The 19665-nt window shown below is 45.6% G+C and overlaps 1 protein-coding gene across 4 annotated transcripts in view; it reads right to left on the bottom strand.

The window, feature by feature from the left end:
• Positions 1 to 19665, bottom strand: part of 5-ht1 (serotonin receptor) — a 124535-nt gene that overhangs the window by 24446 nt on the left and 80424 nt on the right. For all 4 annotated transcript variants that reach the window (XM_076823147.1, XM_076823144.1, XM_076823145.1 and 1 more), the window contains 2 exons: positions 11504 to 11964; positions 2044 to 2177 (listed from right to left, as the gene is read on the bottom strand). In XM_076823147.1, the coding sequence (XP_076679262.1) occupies positions 2044 to 2177; positions 11504 to 11645 (276 nt within the window). In that variant the 5' untranslated portion in view covers positions 11646 to 11964. The remainder of the gene's footprint in view (positions 1 to 2043; positions 2178 to 11503; positions 11965 to 19665) is intronic.

Raw genomic sequence — 19665 nt, 5'->3', positions numbered from 1 at the left:
CTATCCCGCACCCAGGCCAACTGAAAATTCAAATTTAAATTTTCGTAAATATAGTATCGTTCCGTCCCAGTGGAAAGCTCTGTTAAGGGGTTATACCTTAATATTTGAATTGAATATTTCTACGAAAAAATTACCAAGTGTTCTTTAAACGTTGCTCTTTTAAACGCAAAAAATTCTGTAAGAATATATACTTCCGCTTCTTCAAAAAAAATTTCAAAACATTCGCCTCTTTTCGGCCGTCTGACTAGGTATACCCCTTAAGGGGTCATTCTACTTTGAACCACCGAAAAATTAAGCGATTTTTAAAGATATTTTTCTGAGTAAATGCAACATACAATGAACTAAATCTTTCTCGTATTTATTAAGCTACTCTTATATTATACAAAAAAAAAATTAAAAAGAATTTTTCAATTTGTTTTAATTGTTTTTTTACAGTGTCAATAAGGCACCTAAAAGAAAGAGGTATGCCCACGGTGCAGGTGATTTCCCGGCTCAGGCTTATCCGAATCAAAAAGTTCCCAAATATTCTTAATCAGTATGAGTGTCGCTTTAGCCCGTAGCGCAATTAACAATTTGAGTAGCGGCAAATGCCGAAGCGAGGCGGGGCGCGGTGTGAGTCAAATTGTCAATCTACATAAGAAAAAGCACGGGAAGAATAAGACGAGCCGAGGCGTGGCGAGGCGTAGTGAGAGCCTGCCTTTACAGTGGCGAGCATGAAACGTCGTTTTCATTCGTACACTTGTCATGTGAAATTTACCACCTATTCGAGCGGTCAAGAGAGTTCGTCGCTCGTATCGCTGCAGGATAGTGGTAGGATATTGAAGTTAGCTGGGAGATTGCTTTAACGAATTCGATCAAGCCCTTCCCTCTTCGTGACGGCGTACAAGTTGCGGTTCATAAGGACTTGGGGCAACTTCGCTTCGCAACAACGGGCGGTGGTGTATCACGCGAGGCGTTCTAACAACGGGAACCGCAGGAAAAGAGGACATCGCGGCGGGCAAAATATTCGGGGCCGGTGTTAGCGATTGTGTAAGTTGCCCGGTAATCGTCTTAGGAACTTCGGGGCGGTAATTAATTCCCAAAGAACGACACCGTAACGAGCTTCTTACGTAACGAGGGTTCGTTTAATTATACATCATCGCTCGGTGCCTCGGGCCACTCTGTCCTCCGAAGATTTCGCGGATCCATTGGAATACATTAAAGCGAAACAATCAACCACCTCTCCAGGAAGTTAATGGAATTGAATCTCATTGAGCGCGATACAGTGTCACTGGATTCCACCGCCCTCGTTGCGTAAGTTTCTTGCATAAAGAACCACCCCGAGTTTCCTCCTCGAGTTTCCTATGTTCCGGCACGTCTACCTCTCCGCGTTTATCAATTAGAAACGCGTGACAAACCCCGCAGCCATTAAGTCGGAAAATTTAATCCCTCACAGGGCGGTCGCGGTTAAAACCGTTCCAGCCAAGCGAACCCTCGATTCGGGGATGATCGTCGATAGCAGGCTTTAAGCGAGCACGTTTCGTTGGAGCTTAGTGGCCAGGAATCCCGTAATCGACCACCATGTTGGTTACCATTAATGAACAGGACGTTATATGTACCTATATACGATAACAGATCCCTTATCTGTATAGGCTCAACCGAATCCCCCCGTGTTTGGGAAATGGAGCCGGAGTTAATTAACTACGTAATTACGCACCGCGTCACGGGACTCGCGGTGACGAAATTTTCGAAAAATCGCCACCGCTCGGTGGCGGTTCTGCGGCCGAAGGAGATTAACGAAGCGTCTCGTTCATCGCTCTCCTCCGTTTCTAACGAGAAATTCCCATTCGCGTAATTGAAATTGAATTCCATTTACGCGGTGAATGAATCAACTGCTCCCGCTCCCCATATCTATTCCCTTGATTAATGCTCCGACCCAGAAGATGGTTCTTGACCACGTAAGAAATTATCCATCGCAACCCCTTCTTCGCGAGCTGCGACCGGTCTCGAAGCAGATTGCGCGATCATAAAGGACGGCGCTTAATAAACCCGTCAACGACGTACCTCATAAACTGCTCCGAGAGGCATGACAAGGCAGGCAACCATAAGATCGGCGACAGCCAAGCTGACGATTAAATAATTCGCCACTGATTGTAGATTGCGCTCCAGCAAGATCGCCGCTATCACGAACAGGTTCCCTGGAACAGAGTTCAGGCGGCTAATTAACGACGATCAATCCTACAAACGATTAGTAGCGGGTATTGGGTTGGAATAATTAAATCGACGCGATTATATTTGACGGGCTGTGCTGCCGGTAGCTAGAAACCAGTCGTTCCGATCGTTTCATATGAATCTAGATTTTCAGGTAGCTTTCCATGCTCGCGCGAGACTGCTTTAATCAGAAATCCAGCTAGGCACGCGCAGTCCTCGAGGCCCGCGTAAATAATTCATAAGCTGATTAGGAGGGATTCCCGAAGAGGACAGAACCGGCCGATTCCGTTCTACTTTCCGCGAAATTCCGAGTATTACCCGCTTGAATTAATAATTCCTTGGCGAAGGACGCGGCATTCTCCCTCGTGTCAGGGACAAAATACTTGTCACGAATCCTGCACCCAGACCTCAAGAATTTTTAAGCGAGTGGCTTAACTCCCAGTCAAGTTCAGCAACTTTCCCCTTCGCTTCTCCCTTCGTCCTTTGGCGATCCTTGGAACGTTTATCTCCCGCCTCGCGTGCCTGCCCGTGGCGAAGGTGTGCCGCAGATTCGTTTGCCCGCGAACGGCAGACGTTCGATCCGGGAGCGGCTTGCTTTACGCTGGGACCCCTGCCCTAATTAGTCCCTCGCAGCTGGCCGTCGCTTTGGCAGCTTCGTAAACGTTTTAACAATCGTGTAATCAGCTTATTTGTACGCAAGGCAAGCGATTCCGCAGACGCGACAGATACGAGAGCCAATTCGGCCGCTTTGTCGATCGCACGGTTCGCTACATCCGCGCGCGAGCTCGTCCATTCCGCCGACGTGCATGGTCATTAAGCGATATTTTCAAAAATTAATTTACAACAACGAACGATGTCAATTGTCATCGAGCGCGCGTCCCGCCAGTAATTAACGGCCGGAGTGCGGAACAAATAACGGGGACGTTTATTCGCTATGAAAAGCAATCAAATATTCCCCCTCGAAATTCTAGAATTTATATTGAAAAATGTCAGCCAATATATTCCACCGGCGACTTTCATTCGTTCCGATGCGGACTGCACACTTTTTGCAGCCCGGAACGTAGTTAATGTCCCTCGATTTGCCCCTAATCCCAGTTAGACGGTGCGCCTACACCGTTCGCTTTCCAGTATCCGTCTCCGTTTTTAATTTATTGCGCGATGCACCTCGTTGCTGACCACCAGGCTGCCGGATGCGTCGAGTTGCATAGCCAGGCGCAAGTTAAATTGGTTTCCACCGGGTTTAAATCAATGTTGAAATTAACTGCCCGTCGTTACAAGCGTCACGGTTATGCTAAACGGTTTTCTACTCCATTTAGATCGCTGGTGAAGTTAATGTCGCGACACTCCGCGCCCTGAACGAAACAATTATTACTTGTATGGTAGCTGGACACCGATCGAAGCTTCTTTTTTTTTCACAGCTGGAAAGTCAACAGCGGTTTAACTCGCGACAGAGAAGGTTCGGCTTGTAGCGTGCGTAGCGGCGGAATCGTATTTGGTGCACGGACGAACGCTCTCCACTCTTTCGACTTCTTCTTTTACCGAATCATTAAACTGCGGTAATCGCGCACCGGGACATCGAGCCTGCTTTAAAGCACCGTCGCCTTACGTGACACATTTAAGGTAGTTCCTGAATAAGCTACTAAATTCAAGGGTTGCTTCAAATTTCGATTAAAATTAATTTCGAATACAAGAAACCCTTGTGCAAAGTTTAAAATCGATTTGCCACATTGTTATCGGAAACTGTTAATTAAAGTCGATGCATTTTAACACAGTTAAACATGGCAGAGACGAAAAAAAGAGGGTTACAGTTTCAGTTTTTCTTTTGAAACAGGAAAACTGTATTCAAGAAGTGCACCAAAATTGGCACAAAAGTACATCGAAATGTCACGAAATGAATTTATTAGTTTCTGCGAAACTGACCACATGGTTTCTTCGTGAATGCCCATAAAAAATAGGTATGCGTGCAAATTTTTAAACCATTTTATTCAGCTTCGATCTTCTGTTTGTTTGTTTGTTTAATGTATGCATGTATGTAGCTATGATTCAAATCTGGCAACTCAAATTTAACCCACTTCCAACTATCTTTATATTTATCGTTTATTACCCAACCCTAATTTGACTAACACAGTGGGTTAGGAACTACCTTAATGCGGGAAAGAGGACAATGTCAGGGAAACGCGCGTTGAAAATTAATGCTCGCGATTCTCGCTGTTCCTCCAGAATTCCCTGTGTGCTTTCAATCGTTCCAGCTCGGTGTTTATTGCTTCCAACAGCGGCGGTATCCAGTGAGTCGAAACCCGCTTGAATAAGGCGATGATCCAGGAGAAGAAGTCGCGACGGAACGGTGGAATTATGCCAGGAGTCCGTGTCGTTGGGCGCGTGAAGCTCGGGGCGTCGAATGTCACGCGACGTTTGATTATCAAACGATTGGGCAACACCGTTTCACTCGGGAATATAGAATGCACGGCGGGCTTGGGCGATGCGTTTCCGCCCGGAAAGCGCATTGTGCAAAATTGGAAATGCAAGCGGCACCCGTAAAGCGGTCAGTTCGGCCGTAAGACTTCCCTGAAATTATGAAACTTTTCGCCCCCACCCCGGATGCGAGCGCGTGCAACAGAGCTTGCGAATCGATAAACAAACCCGCGCAACGCTCTCTGAATAAAAGTTTTTACCTCGTGGCTATGATCCTTTCGGAAGGTGGCCGCTGTTTTTCCTCCGCTTTGCTACGATTTCGTCGACGAAGCTTGTGTGCGTGGAAATAAAATCCAGCATGGCTCAGCAGGAAGGGAAAATTTCTCTTTCCGTGGGATCGTAAAGCGGCAGAACGAATTGAGAAATCGCACGGCCGCCGAGATGATCGAGAAGCCTGCGGTACTCGGCAGGGAAGGGAAGTAGTAAGGAACGTAATAGGGGAGACAGTGTAAATGGCGTCCGATTGGTCGAAGGGAAACCGTGAAACTTATACCTTTCTACCTAAGGGTGGTCTAAGTAAAATGAAGTGAAGGCATTTGTCCCTTCTATCGAGTATGGATTAGCACGTCCCTCCCCTTTCCCCCAACTCTCCCGGAGAATTATCGCGAGCGGTAAAAGAAGAAGAGATGGAAAACGCAGTAATTCGATCAAATTACCCGTTGTCGTTGGCTACGCCAACAATTATTCCAGAACGATGTGTCGAGATGTCGCCGGCTCCCCAGCTCGATGTTTATTAAACCATAACGCGGGAGTTATGGCTATCGGGTGACCGGTGTACGTTCAGATTAGCAATTTAATCGGTAATTACGCGAGTATAAAGATCGACATAACGACGACGGTGAAACAAAAGGGAAACGCTCGCGGTCCCGGAGCAATGGCAACGATGAGAGCCAATCGAATCTCGGTTATTTGCCCGGCGACGTTCCAATCGATCGTTTCCCTCTCGATTATGGTCCGTCGAAACGAATGAAAGATTGTGCTCGCTGCGCTACGCGAACGGTGTTGCGGTGCACTGTTAACGGTAGAAGGGAGCGGGTTTGTTAACGGAGCAATTAACGCGGAAAGGGAACGACTGTGTCGCGTTTGAGGGAAAATTGCCACGTGTCGTTGGTTCGAGCATTTTGCTCGCCGTCGAGCATCCGTGAAATTAGTGTAATTTCAACGCAGGTACGGATACTGTAGCAATATTGGAACGGTCCGTTAGTTAGCCAGTGACCTGCGCTAATAACGGAATTTACAGCCAGACAACCTCGAGAAAGGGCTGGAATTCCGGTGCGCACGATATGAATACGTGCGCCGTGGAACTCTGACAGCAGCCCTCTTAGTTACTGTGCCCGGTAATCGGGCCACTTTTCTGGCAAAGTTTAATTATATTTGACGATTCCGAGCGGCTCCGCGGACACAGCGGGTAAACTGCAAATTAGCTCGGGCTTGGAACTTCTTGCAACTTCGTTTGCAGCTCGGTTTGATTGGAATGCATCCGTTACCGCGTCGCCGCGGCTGCATCACTTGCAAATGACGAGACAGAGGCTCCCAGGTTCTCGAATGTAATCGCAAGGTCCCGGCGTCCAACGCGGTGACGAATCCGAAACGTGCGATTGATTCGAACGTTCCCTTCCGACTGAAACCTCCTCTCGGACTAGACCGCGGATAATTTTGCGAGCGAATTTCCCGCCCTCCCTTTTCTGCTTCGGAGGCGAAATTCCAAGCGGACGATATTTCCCGGCGAACGCGTGACGTGTGGGTGGTGAAAAATTTATGTAGGGCCGAGCTCGCTGGCCACGAATAGACGATACATTTGTCGAAATGAATTCCCCCGAACGCGAAGAAATTGTTTGTACGCGTGCACCGGAGCGTTCGTCGAAACTGCGGCCCGGAAACGTAGGTACTGTCATATTTATTTCCGACGGGGCTGCACGCTCGCCCGACGCGCTTCTAACTTTCCTTGGAGCGTGATAGTCAGATTGAAGTAACAGAATTCTCCGCGGTCTCCCCCCCACGGGTCCTGCAATCTCGACGTCTTAAATAAACGTTCCGGAAAAAGGTCCTCCGCGAATACTTCCGGAACAGCGCCGAATTCTTTCACCGGGCAAGACTCATGCTTTTCATGGAACTTTCCTACCCCCAAGGATTTCCAGCACAACGGTGGCTCGCTCTAATTAAACAACTTCGTTGTTGCTTCGAAACCGCAGTGACTTATATTCCCGGCCAGAAACGTTATTGCTGTCTCTCGCCGGTTCCCACCCCCGCCCCTAGGGCTTGGCAATATTTCTCGCGATTTCCTTTGATTACATGGCAAACTTATTGCCGCCGTTTGTCGTTTTTAATCATCACCATCGACGCCCTTCTCTCGGCGGAGATCGCCTCTCGCTGGAGGCGGTGCGAGCGGCGCGCAGCCTCAGCATAATCCAAGTGTAATTACAAAGTAGCCGAGCAAAAGCAAGAGCGTTGCCGGTTCAAATTGGAGGCAAGTCGAAGTCGAATTGAGATGCAGTTTAAGAGGCCGCGATCCACTTAGATCCGAGTCAGTATTATCGTTTAATCACAGTTTCGAATTCTATAAACACCAGCGGAAGCTGGGTCCAGGGGAGCAAGATCAAGCGACGCAGCCGCTCCTCGGCGGGGCATTGCTCGTTAAATGAAAGTTGCAGAAGCTGTAGCTGGTCGAATCTGCTTAGAGGGACCTAACCTCGGCAGGAATTATCGCGATACCGCTCAGACCTCGATCCTCCTGGACCGAATGATATACGAATAATACGCCGAGGGATGGCGGACCAGTATGGCGCGGCATAAAGCTTTACGATCCTTTTCTATACAGCTTAAATAGGCCATTCAGCGTCCTGGACGACTAAACTACTTTCTTTTTTACTCGGCCGTCGCAGATGTATGGAGGAGACGCGGTCGATATAGGACTCGGTGCCTATCCTTGCTATCCTTGACGCGAAGGGACGTCCTGCCATCTGGAAAGGTCTTACGTATTAAAGGAAAGACGGCGGATGCGGCCGCGTATCGGCCCCTCACTCGGCGGAACTGATCCTTTCAATCGGAACCGGCACAATCCTGTGGCTCCGCTGCTTGTTAATCTCAAAAAAAAAAAAAAAAACAAGAAATTCTCTTCGGGCAGCTTTCAACCGCTTCTGATAACCCTCCGCCGCTATTCTCTACGTGAACGGAACAGTCTGTTCTCTGAGGAAGTTGTATCGCGTTGGAGGAGAACGATTTATTATTGCATTGTATCGCGAGACGCGCCCTGCATGTATAAACAAATGAAATAAATGAATATTCCGGATGAAAGCTGTCCGCTGGACTTATTTACAATGCATATTCGGTCGTATAACAATCCGCTAATGACGAGACGTACGCGGAAGTGGGACAAATTAATTAACCACTATTATAGGGGTCGTTGATGCGAGCAGGCGCAGCTGCGCTCGAGCAAATATCGCGGAGAACAGTAGTCGCTGGTGCTGATTGTTATTACACGGAATCATCCCGATCGTAACGTTTTATATTTTCATATTTCGCGGCACACGGACCTCCGCGACGATTCCGGAAACTGCGAAGTGGCCGCCGAGTGCTACCAATGTCGGTCCGGTAATTGGGTTTTCAAAGTATTGACCGCAACGTTCAAGTTTGAAGGTCCGCCCGCTCGTGCCGGTTTACCGTGCAAATTGGCAAAAACTCGTTAAAATCGAAGGCCGGCCAAATCTGCACGGTAAAAGGCTTCATAAGCAGGTTAGGGGATGAACGGCGACGACAATGGGATGGGAAACGAACGGAAGTGGATGTCAGGATGATTCTCGACACGTTTGGGAATTAAATTCGAAAAGCTCTGAATTTCGGCACATTCCGGGAGACTATTCCCATTCAACAGAATTCCATTCTCGTTTCTGCGTTTCTTCGCGCTTTGTTCTCCGTTGAGCGGGGAAATTTTGCGATTCTATGGCCAAAATCGCAAAAATGAATTTTTGAATTTGACAAAATAAATGCAAATGTCAATTGAAGAACTAACGTGAGCATCAGATGCCTCCGATGTTACTGTTAAACGTTTTAATACAAAGCTCGCGTAGACTCTCAAATATTTATGTTCGTGTGAGCTTAGAACGATCGCAGAGAATTAATTTAGATTTTCCAGTTACTTCAAATATTTATATTGTGTTATTCAAAGATCTGAAAATAATTTCAAAGCATGGATTCAATTCCCGCTGGAGCGTAAGATATCTATTTGTCCTCGAAATAATTATGTTTCGGTTTTTAATACGCAATTTATACAATTTCTCAAATTGTGTTTTAGAAATAACCTTTTCATACGAGAATCAATTTTCATAACATAAAATACTTATAAATCCCATAATATCCTGCAGTGATTTTCATTCCTATTTTACGTTGAACTATTTTGATTCTATAAATGCAATTATTAATTGTTAATAGTTGTTAATCTTATATGCATTTTTTTTAAACATGATCCTGTGTGTCTTGTATAACATACGACAAACTGTGAGCGGGACTGGTTTACACGTTATACATTACAAACCTTTTTATTCTTTTTCAAACGATTTTATTCAGCTTCGACCCTCTGTTTAATTGTTTGTAGAGTTATGTTATTTTACAAGTAATATCAAGTGGTTACGCAGTAGATGTTAAACAGTTTCAAATGCATGCTGTAGAAACGGCAAAATTATTTGTTGCATTATATCCTTGGTACATGATGCCTACTACTGTACACAAAATTTTAATTCATCTTCCAATTGGACAGAATAAGGATATCAAAAAGTAACGACAAAATTTTTCTCGAAAATGCTCAAGGGAAAAAACTATGGAGGATGTTTTCAATTGGCTTCTATTATAGTCAGATCCACTAATTATTAATCTAAGAAAACTTCCCGATAAGAAATGAAAAAGCTTGTCACCAGAAGCGATAGCCCTTCTTCTATTCCCTGCTGCACTATAGCAGAGGCACGCCCTGACAAAGAAAAAAGCGATTCCCACGGGAGTACTAGTTTTAAGGGCATATAATTTCATAGGCTTAAGTGTATAAATGTAAATAATAAAAAAATCTTTGACGTTCGTAATTTTTCTAAGTGCTGTTTTTCGGATAATTTATTTTCTCATATATCAGAACGTAAAAATGCTGAATCTTGTATATTAAAAATAAGTTTTCAGGTTTCGACCACGAAAATGGATATGATTCTTCAATTGACATTTGCATTAATTTTGTCAAATTAAAAAATCTAATTTCTGTGGTTTTGGCCATAAAATCTCAAAGTTTCCCCACTGTGATACGTTCCGTTTGATAGAGATTGCCTTTCGCTCTGTCCGTCCATCGAATCAGCTGAGAACAGAAAGCGGCAGAAGGTGTAATTAACAATTCTTTCACGATATTCTTAATCTCGTTAGCGGTTGTTAGTAGCAGGATAGAGTTAGGGCACCACTCGCCCCGGGAAATCCTGTTTGCCTTTGAAGCAGCCAGGAATCAAGTAATCTGCAACGCGTTTGTGGTTTATCAAACAGATTGTTCTTATCTTGTGGAAGTAGACGCGATGTACACTGTGCATCGCAGAGACAGCCGTTAGTTCCTCGTCACTCATTAAATTTCACCGAACCGTCTCGCACCCTCGGGTCGTCTTGAGCGTTGCGTTCGCGTGTAATTAACGTAATTAACACGTATCTGCTGAGAAAATTGCAGGGAACTTCGTTCAGCATCCGCCTCGTTATGAGTGCATTCGGTTTCACATAAATTTAACGACCAGCAGGAGTATCTAGATTGAATCTTTTGCTACACACTCGCTTACAAAGCTGCTTCGCACGTTTTTGCTGGAGGAGAACATTCTTTGCTCGTAAAGATCCACGGTTTATCGCGCCCACCAAGTTTCTCCGCGATACAAAGACCAATGGACGGACCCGGCAGCCTTTCCCCGAGCCCCTTAAAAACCGCGTTTGCGGCCGCGAAACTTCATGAAATTGTAATCGAGCCATTAACGGGGATGCTGATAACACCGACTACTTATTGCAGCCTCGGATCGGGCTTCTCTCGAACTGCACTTTCGAAATCCCTCGCGATCTTGCCCGTGTAAGCGCATATGTGCAAGTGTCACGTGGTTACCCTCGTCATTCCCGATAATATATTACTCGCTGCGGAAACGTGTCAGGTTTAAATTAATCTCCCATTGTACTCGCGTACAGGTACGCCGGTGGCTTGGCCACGAAACTACTCGGTGACAACGACAACGACACCATTACATCAGCCGAGGTTGCGCACGCTGCCTCGCCATATAATAACCCCCCGAAGGAGGGCGATTAATTGATTGGACACCGGCATCGGAAGTAATTCTGTATCGCCATTGAGTCGCCTGCGAGGCCAGCGCAAAACGGCCCTCAACGATTCTAATCGAAAGCTCCAAGTATCCTCGTTTCGGCTCCGATCAATCGGAATGCCAGCTTGGAAAGCTCCGTCCCCGATATTGCCGGGACAAGACATATATCTCGCCGCAATTATGATTTCCTCCTTTCGGAAAGCCACCTCTGAGAACGCTGTGTTCCCACAGACACCGCTGTACTAGCAGACCGCCAAATTGCCAATAAGTTTCGCCGTATACTACGCCCGACCCCAGAACGCCTTATAATGTTTCACGACACACTGTCTTCGCCCTTACTTCACCTCCGATATCTTTTTTCATAGCGGTTCTGGATCATCCCTCTGCGAGAGAGCAGCCGGGATCGAAACAAATAAAAGTTTCCCCAACTGTTCTAACAACCTATCGAATTTCCCCTCGAATCTCGCGGCGGAGGGACAAAAAATGGTGGGAAAGAAATGGGGCGAGGTGGAATGGCGGAGAGAACTCACCGACAACGGTGACGAGTATCAGAAGACCGAGCACCAATGCCCTGAGGATGATCGAGGCGTCGGTGAACACCAGACCATCCCCGTCCCCGTCCCCATCCCCTTCCGTGGACGAGTTTCTAGCCTGGTTGACGTGTTCCTCCATGACGTCTGGGAGATATATATTCTCTGTCCTGGGTCCTCAATGTCCGCTGGCTATCATCTCCTTAAATAATGTACCATGGTCCGCCGTCAGCGGCAGATCCGCAGATATGAATCTAATATTCCAGGCGACCTTCGTTGCCCGACTACTCCAGACGGAGTTAATGCCTCTCCTTGGTTGAATCTTTAACGTGCGCGTCATCGAACGACATTCTTACTTGCCTTCGGCAACGTCTGCCTACTACCATTTCAGCGGGGCCGCCAGATCCCTGCCCTTCGACGCAGCAGCCCTTCCCAACTCGAGCGCCGGTCATCGACTCCGCCTGTAACAAACCACAAGCAAACGGGATGTAATCTCTGCTCCAACTTTGTATACACTTAAGTTCTGTTAACGCGACGCAAGTAGAAACGAAGGGACCGATGCGTAGATGGCTACCGTTTCACGGAACGAACGGAACACTTGCTGTCCCCTTCGAAAACGAAGCGGGAACTGCGCGAGAGGTGTGTATCGCCTCCGCCGCGCCGCAGGAAACCGACGAAATTGGAGTAATCGATCGACAATTATCGGAATTGAAACTCTGCCTGGGCAGTCGAGTTCGGTTATAAATATAGAAGGGGAGGGGGATAAAAAACTGAGTGGCGGTGGCCACGGTGAGCGAGCATCACAAAATTGCTTGGCCACGCACGCTATATTTAATTTCTCGATAGACACGTTTCATTAACTCGAATTCCTGGACGCCACGCACCGTTTAGATACCATTGTCCTGCGAGTAGAATCGACGTTCCGTGAATTACTGTGTATCCGTATCGCTCACCGATTAACGGGTATCGTGGCAATAGTGTTTTCAACCATTCATCGAATTTCACCGTCCATTTCGTCGTTACAATGTGGAGACTAAGTAGCGTGAACGACGCTATCAGGAGTGAGAAGGGGAACGTCGTTTGTGCAAAGAGGTTTACTTTCCATTAAGACCATTCAAAGCTCGGAAGATACAGGAGGAGACTCTTAAAGATGGGCTAGATACGGGCATTCGGGGGAATATGGCAAAGTTAACTTTGAAACGCGATATCTCGCAAGTATAAGTAGATACAGGGAAAAAGATAAAATCGTATAAAAGTGTAACTAATTTTGTACATTGATTAATAACTAGAGATATGTAACTTTTATAGTTGAATGAAAAATGTGGAAATACAAAAGTCCTCGAAAGTGGCATATTAACCAAGTGGTGGGTAAATATGCTACAAGCTCTGAAGTCCGAACTAATCACTTAAATTTTGGATAATCAACTATATTTTAAACTAGTTAAGCTATTAGTAACTAATAAGAAATATTTGAACGCAATGAAACGTAAAATGTATTTGAAAAAATAGCTATTTCTTACAAACTAAACAGTCTCCAATCTCTACGCAGTTTTCATGGACCTATTTTTTGCAACAAGTAGTTTTTACCCAATCACATTTAGGTCCTTTTTTATAGTAATAATATATTTTACATATTGCACAGTAGCTGTCATTTTCTGCATCAGTCGAATCGTCGTAAGAAATATCTACATTCTCAAAATTTTTTCTATATTGTAGTACGAGCCACCTTCCCCATTCGAATGGCTTCCTTTAAACTTTCTTCCGACCAAGCAGCACGGTTTCAAGTTCGTGTATACTTCTTAGGCATGGTTCCAATACGAAAAAACAACTCGATGGCATTAAATAGAAAACGTGATAAAGATATGAATTTGTGCTACAAGTGGCATATTATGCCGACAAACATGTGGCATATTACTCCACACGGACATAAAAAGAAGGATTGAAAATCTCTCCACAAAATACATACCCTAAACTGGGGAAACATTGGCAGTACGGGGTAACATTGGCATTTACTTAACATCTATTAAAAATGAAAAGGAAAAAAATTGTGTACATTTTCACACCATCACAAACGATGCAATGTTATAATAGGACACCTAAACCAAATTTAAAAATGTTAATTAAAAAAATAAAAAAAAAATAAAATAAAAAAATAAAAAATAAAGTACATTGAACATAAAAAGAATCAAAATCAAGTGTTAATATAAGTTCAGATGTGGTGAACCATTAACTTTTTAGTGCTATTTATATAATATGATGTGCCAATGTTACCCGGTTACGGGGTGGCATGTCACCCCGAGTGACCCTACGTATTCCTCAATTTTTCATCCCGAAACGCTGTCCCAAGGTGACAGTTGAACTAGAGATCCGTGTCGCGAAGTCAGAATGGCCTCTAATCAGCCTCGATTCATCGATAAACGTCCGCGGACGGGGGTAGGAGCGGCAATGTCTCGACGTTATTAAATTTTAAGCTGCACGGGGCGCGTGGTGTGCTCAAAGTGAATATTAATATTCCCCGGATGGTAAATCTTTGACAGGATTCTGATATCAGAGGCGCACGGAATAACCAAACTATCCCAATATCCTAATCCAAATATCCAGCTGGCTTGCTGGGCGAAGATCGAGCTGCACGGCAAGTGTCTCAACCGTACACCGTCTTCCTTCTCCGTTGCGCCCGTGTATGTGTCTCTGATTCTACTGATACCGAAGTTACTCGCTTAACTAAGTTCTCGGTGAATGCGCTTAACAACCGCCAGCCTTGTCTCCGCGCTACCGTGCACCGACTGCCGTATGATTTAACAGCAAACTTTGCGGTCTTGCATGTAAACGCAGCCAAATTAGCTGGATGTACGTATTGCGCCCGGTTACTTAGACTTATGCCGGCAGTTTTACACTTTCCACGCTGCCGGGGACACGATCAAGCGCACTCCAGTAACGGGCACGGTTCCTGAACGCTTGTCACGCCTGTCGCGGCTGTTTACGAGATCCTGGGATAAAGGAAGTCTCATTTCCCTTAGAGCATTCTTCCCAGATCTTAACGCCGCTTCGTAAATGCGCAATTTCGAACATAGTAGCGGCGAAACACGAGCTTCTCGGCGAACGGTGCGTAGCCGTACCTCCAAGAAGGAGCAGTTCACCGAAAGTTCATTTCAAAGATGACGACGCCACCCTTCGCTCCGAGAAAAAGCCTTCGCCCCCCCGTCGGTACACACTAATGGAGGTTTAGACCACCCCCGTGCTTGGCCCCCTTTAATTCCCTTCTTTCGCGCGCCGATCATGAATATTCAAATCGCCTCGGCCGGGGCTGAACGCTGCGTCGTCGAAACTATAATAGAACGAGGCCGGTGCCATCCCTTTTCAAACCCTTTCGTCGCAATCTCGTTCGGGAATTATTGCGCGATATAAAGATCGGCGTGCACGCGTGCTCCTTTATTGCGTTCGTTTCCCTGTCCGGATGAAAAATACGGCGTCCTTCGTTTTGCTCGGCGAGAGTACTGGTCGCGGGCGCGCATTTTCCCAGCGAAATGAAACGCGGCCCCCTCGCCCGCCCCGCGCTCCTTGGCCGTACGTTTCATTCGCTAAAAACGCAGCGCAGCCGGTCGATTGATATTTTATTCATGGGACGCGGGATGGAGGAACGATCGGTCCGCTGTACTTGTGATTTCTCGTGAGTTGTCGCTCCGGCAGCGAGAGCTCTCCCGAGGGAGAGGGGGCGAAATATCGCGGTCAGCTGTAAAGTCTGACAACAGTGGCGACGTAGGCGTTAGCCGGGATTTGGGATTTAGGAGGTCGGGATCTAGCGGCGCTTCGTAATTCAAATCCAATGGGGGAGACAGTATCCAATAAGAGATCTACCGCAGCGCGGAGATGACTGCCCGATATGTTCCGAGTTAAGGGGCGATTGCACCTTGTTGGGCCGAAAAATAGGTAATTGTTCGCGAATTTTTTATACAAAAACGGCTCGACAAATTAACTTGAGGTTTGGCAGGCTGTTTTATTGTACCTTGAACTATTGTTCTGAATTTTTGTGTGACAGTGAAAAAAAAAACATGGCAGATACAGAGAGAGAGAGATTGTTGAAAAATAATCGGGTGGCCCTGGCGTTGACGGAAACTACTGTAAGGGTTATCCGAAACAGAAAAAGGAGAAGAGATTCTTAAACTATATGAATGTGGCTATGGCATATTGCTATACGTAATTCATCGTATTACTGGTAAAAATTTGGCGAATTACCGGTAAAAATTTCAGGGTATTTCTCACGATTTACCGGTATTGCAATCCCTAGTGGCGAGAGGTTCATCTCGTTTTATTCATATCGTTATACAAGATCGATGCATCTGCGATCACTGTGGGTTCAGGTGGTGCAGAGTTGAGTGGACTGTGATGTCTTACGTTGGGCCCTAGGATGATTCGCTTGCCAGGAGGCTGTGTGTGTTAGAAGAGGTGAGTGGTTGGAGAGATCGTACTTGTACACTGTGATCAAGTGGTGTAATCGTGTAGTCAATTGCGTTTCAAGGGAGATGTTGCTTGCTGGAGACGAGGAAATCAGTGAAACCGTCGGGTTACCTAAGCAGCCCCGTGTGACTCGCTTTTCCTTGATTTCAAGAGGCACGGTGGAGCCTTCTGGTAGGAACGTGCTAGCAGAAAACGTTACACAGCCCGTTAGCCTGCCCGTAATTCCGACTTACGAGTACCCATACGAGCTACTCGACTCGGCGCGGCAACTTAACAATTACTCGAAATTATCCGGCGTGTTTGCCTCGCGCTCGGGCGAATCGAATCGGAGGAAAAGTCTGCGGGCACCACTCGTGCCAGATCGAGGCTGAACGTACAGCGCACAGGCCCCGATTTTGCGCAGTCCCGCCATTTAATTAAAACTTCCAGCGGCGCGGAATCTGTTATTCCCCGTTTAAGAGCGTGGGAAATAAAGTTGCGCCGTTATCATCGTTTACGACCGGTTCCTCTGGTAACGAGCCTCCCAGCCCGCGTGTCTATTAACGTGATTACTTTCATTGGCCAGATCCTCGCCGAGTGTTCTTACATTAATCTGCGTTATCGGGATACCGCGCGTCCGACGTTTTGCTTAATTAGAGGCACTCCGGCCGAAGAAGACACCCGTTCAACATGATATACCGCCAAAACTTGTGCCGCCTAACGTTGGTTATTTCGTTGATAACTGGAGCCCAGTGAAAAGTGTAACCCGGGAAGTCTCTCGCGAGATATTCTGATGCACCGATGCAATCTAATCCAGCACCGAATGCCTGCAACAATCTCCTCCGGCTCCCTATTCAGCTACTCCCTCTCTGTCAGCCGGTCAATCCTTTCTGCGTGTGTAATACACTACAGGCGGTGTATAATAGTTGACCGTGGAACAGTTTGCGTCAGCAGCCGCAGTTATATCGAATTGATTTAGGGAGGCACGGTCCCAGTCCCGAGTTCCACTGTCCCTTCATCGCCCGGGAGCAAGCGTAACTCGGTATTTCCAAATTAACTTAACTTCTGCAGCCTTAATTACGTTTCTTGGCCTCAGCCAACTTTGTTAGCGTGTCGCTGCCCATATTGTTTAGCTGTGCCGCCGCTGGCTTCCATTAGCCCTCGTGTAACTAACTTCCCTCCTCTTCGGGAGGACTTTCCGCTTTCAGGGGCTTAGGGGATCCGCGGATTATCGGAGGCTGAGCTCTCGAGGCCGCGTTCGAACGGCCGAGGACCTTGAAGGACACTCGAGGGCTCGGTTAGAAACGGCACGAACCGATAACGATTCTAATTCCGCCTGCATAGCCGCTGGTCAGTTCTCGGGCCCTCATAACCGGCGCTCCGGGCAAGAAAGAATCGTTATTCCGTTCATGCTGATTTCCATTAGTGAATTCGGGTCGTTAGTGTCCCGAGGGCCTCTCACCCCGGCGGCTCGCGAAATCAACTAATTAATACTCGCCTCCTTGGCAGAAGTTGTCGCTTCACTCGATTAACGATATCGTCGGGACAATGGCGCAATTAAAGCCCACCAGCTGGAGGCAACTTTACGGCGCGACGCTCGATTCAAGGAACAAACGCGAGATCTTTGGCCCGGGCTATTCGTGGGAAAGTTTGCGACGTCGCGAGGGACGCGTACAATGAAAAATAATGCTCGCCAGACGTATTTACGACAGCGTCGCCGGCGAAGCTTTGGACGAAGAATAATTTGCTCCCGGACGAGGGAACCCTTCCGTCAACGAGACAGCAAGGGATCCTCTCTTAGGAAAATACCGTATAAATGATCCAGAGACTGTCAGAATCGTTGAAACTCTCTTCATCGTTAAGGGAGGAACGTGGTAATGGACCGCGACGAAGCGAAAAGTTGGGCAAAGCTCCTCGGCGTTGTTCCTCGCGAAATTGACGAACGAACTGGATCGTTTGATGGATTTCCTCCAGGCGAACGCTGATCGAAATCATTTTTCCCAGAGTAATTGCGAGTAACAGGTTACTGCTGTTGTAGAGGGAAACACCTTTGTGTTACGTCTCTGGAAACGACACTCTATCACGAAACGAACAACCGTAAAGGTTATTTAACAACGTGCTTTGGCACTTTGACGCCAAGGGTAACTCGCGGTAATATGCCACTTCTCAATAATTTTTTAAATAATGCACAGATGCCGTTACACTTGCACTATTTCAGCTCAAGTTAGTGTAACTGCTAAGACGACGATAGATTTTGGCTTTTACCTTCTTTTATTTTCAGTAAATCCTGGTAAGTTATAAAAGTATCGTCTTGCTCTAATTTCACACTGTAACTAGAATGCAGATTATACATTTGTGTGAACAGTTCTACAAGTAATCAATAGATTATGATAAAGTATGCTAACAAACGAATTTTGTAACCTCTCACACATCCATTAAAACTATGTACTTTGTGGAGAGATTTTCAATCCTTCTTTTTATGACCGTGTGGAGTAATATGCCACAAGTGCCACCATTCATATCTTTATAACTGTTTCTATTTAAGGGGTTACCTACCGTCAAGACGTAGAAGAAGAATCGATTCTTTGGGAATTTATATCAGAAAGTACATGCATATTTTTATGCAATGGTTTTTGTATTCAAGTGAGGGACACTTTAGCAGGTTATTATATTATGTTTTGGTATAAAAATATTTAGTTATTGCAAAATTACAGCTGATTTCCCGGAAGCTGTTTTTAGACCGGTGACCAAGATTTCTCCAAAACCGCTTCACCAGTCTTTCTGAAACTTTGTAGGTTTCTTCTAGACAAATGCTTCGATTAAAGACTAGATTTGAATAGACATTCATAATCGGAGCATTTGTTTTTCCAATGCATAGTTTTTATTTTATGCAAAATTATTATGAAAAATGAGTGTTTTTTCTACGAAAATCGATCATTTCACTTTAAACATCTGCCATTTGTCCCAGATTAATATTCTCTAAAACGGAACGATTAAAGACTAGATAAACTATTGTACTAACTAAATCTTCTTCGTTTTTTTTTATTTCAGATAACCCAGTTCCGAAAAATGTCGGTCACCGCAAAACATGTTTCTAAAAACAGCTTCCGGGAAACCAGTGGTACTTGTGCAATAACTAAATATTTTTATACCAAAACATAATATAATAACCTGTTAAAGTGTCCTTCATCTGAATACAAAAGCCATTGCATAAAAATATGCATGTACTGTTTTAAATAAATTCCCAAAGATTCGATTCTTTTTCTACCTCCTGACGCGAGGTAACCCCTTAATGCCATCGAGTTGTTTTTTCGTATTGGAACCAAGCCTAAGAAGTGTGTACGATCTTGAAACCGTGCTGCTTGGTCGGAAGAAAGTTTAAAGGAAGCCATTCGAATGGTGAAGGTGGCTGGTACTACAATATAGAACAAATTTTGAGAATGTAGATATTTCTTACGACGATTCGACTGATGCAGAAAATGACAGCTACTGTGCAATATGTGAACTATATTATTACTATAAAAAAGGATCTAAATGTGATTGGGTAAAAACTACTTGTTGCAAAATGTGGGGCCATGAAGACTGCGTAGAGATTGGAGACTGTTTAGTTTGTAAGAAATAGCTACTTTTTCAAATATATTTTACGTTTCATTGAGTTCAAATATTTCTTATTAGTTACTAATAGCTTAACTAGTTTAAAATATTGTTGATTCTCCAAAATTTAAGTG

The sequence above is a fragment of the Andrena cerasifolii genome, chromosome 11, assembly GCF_050908995.1.
Source record: "Andrena cerasifolii isolate SP2316 chromosome 11, iyAndCera1_principal, whole genome shotgun sequence".
Lineage (NCBI taxonomy): Eukaryota > Metazoa > Arthropoda > Insecta > Hymenoptera > Andrenidae > Andrena > Andrena cerasifolii.
This window is presented reverse-complemented; position numbering and strand designations above follow the sequence as displayed.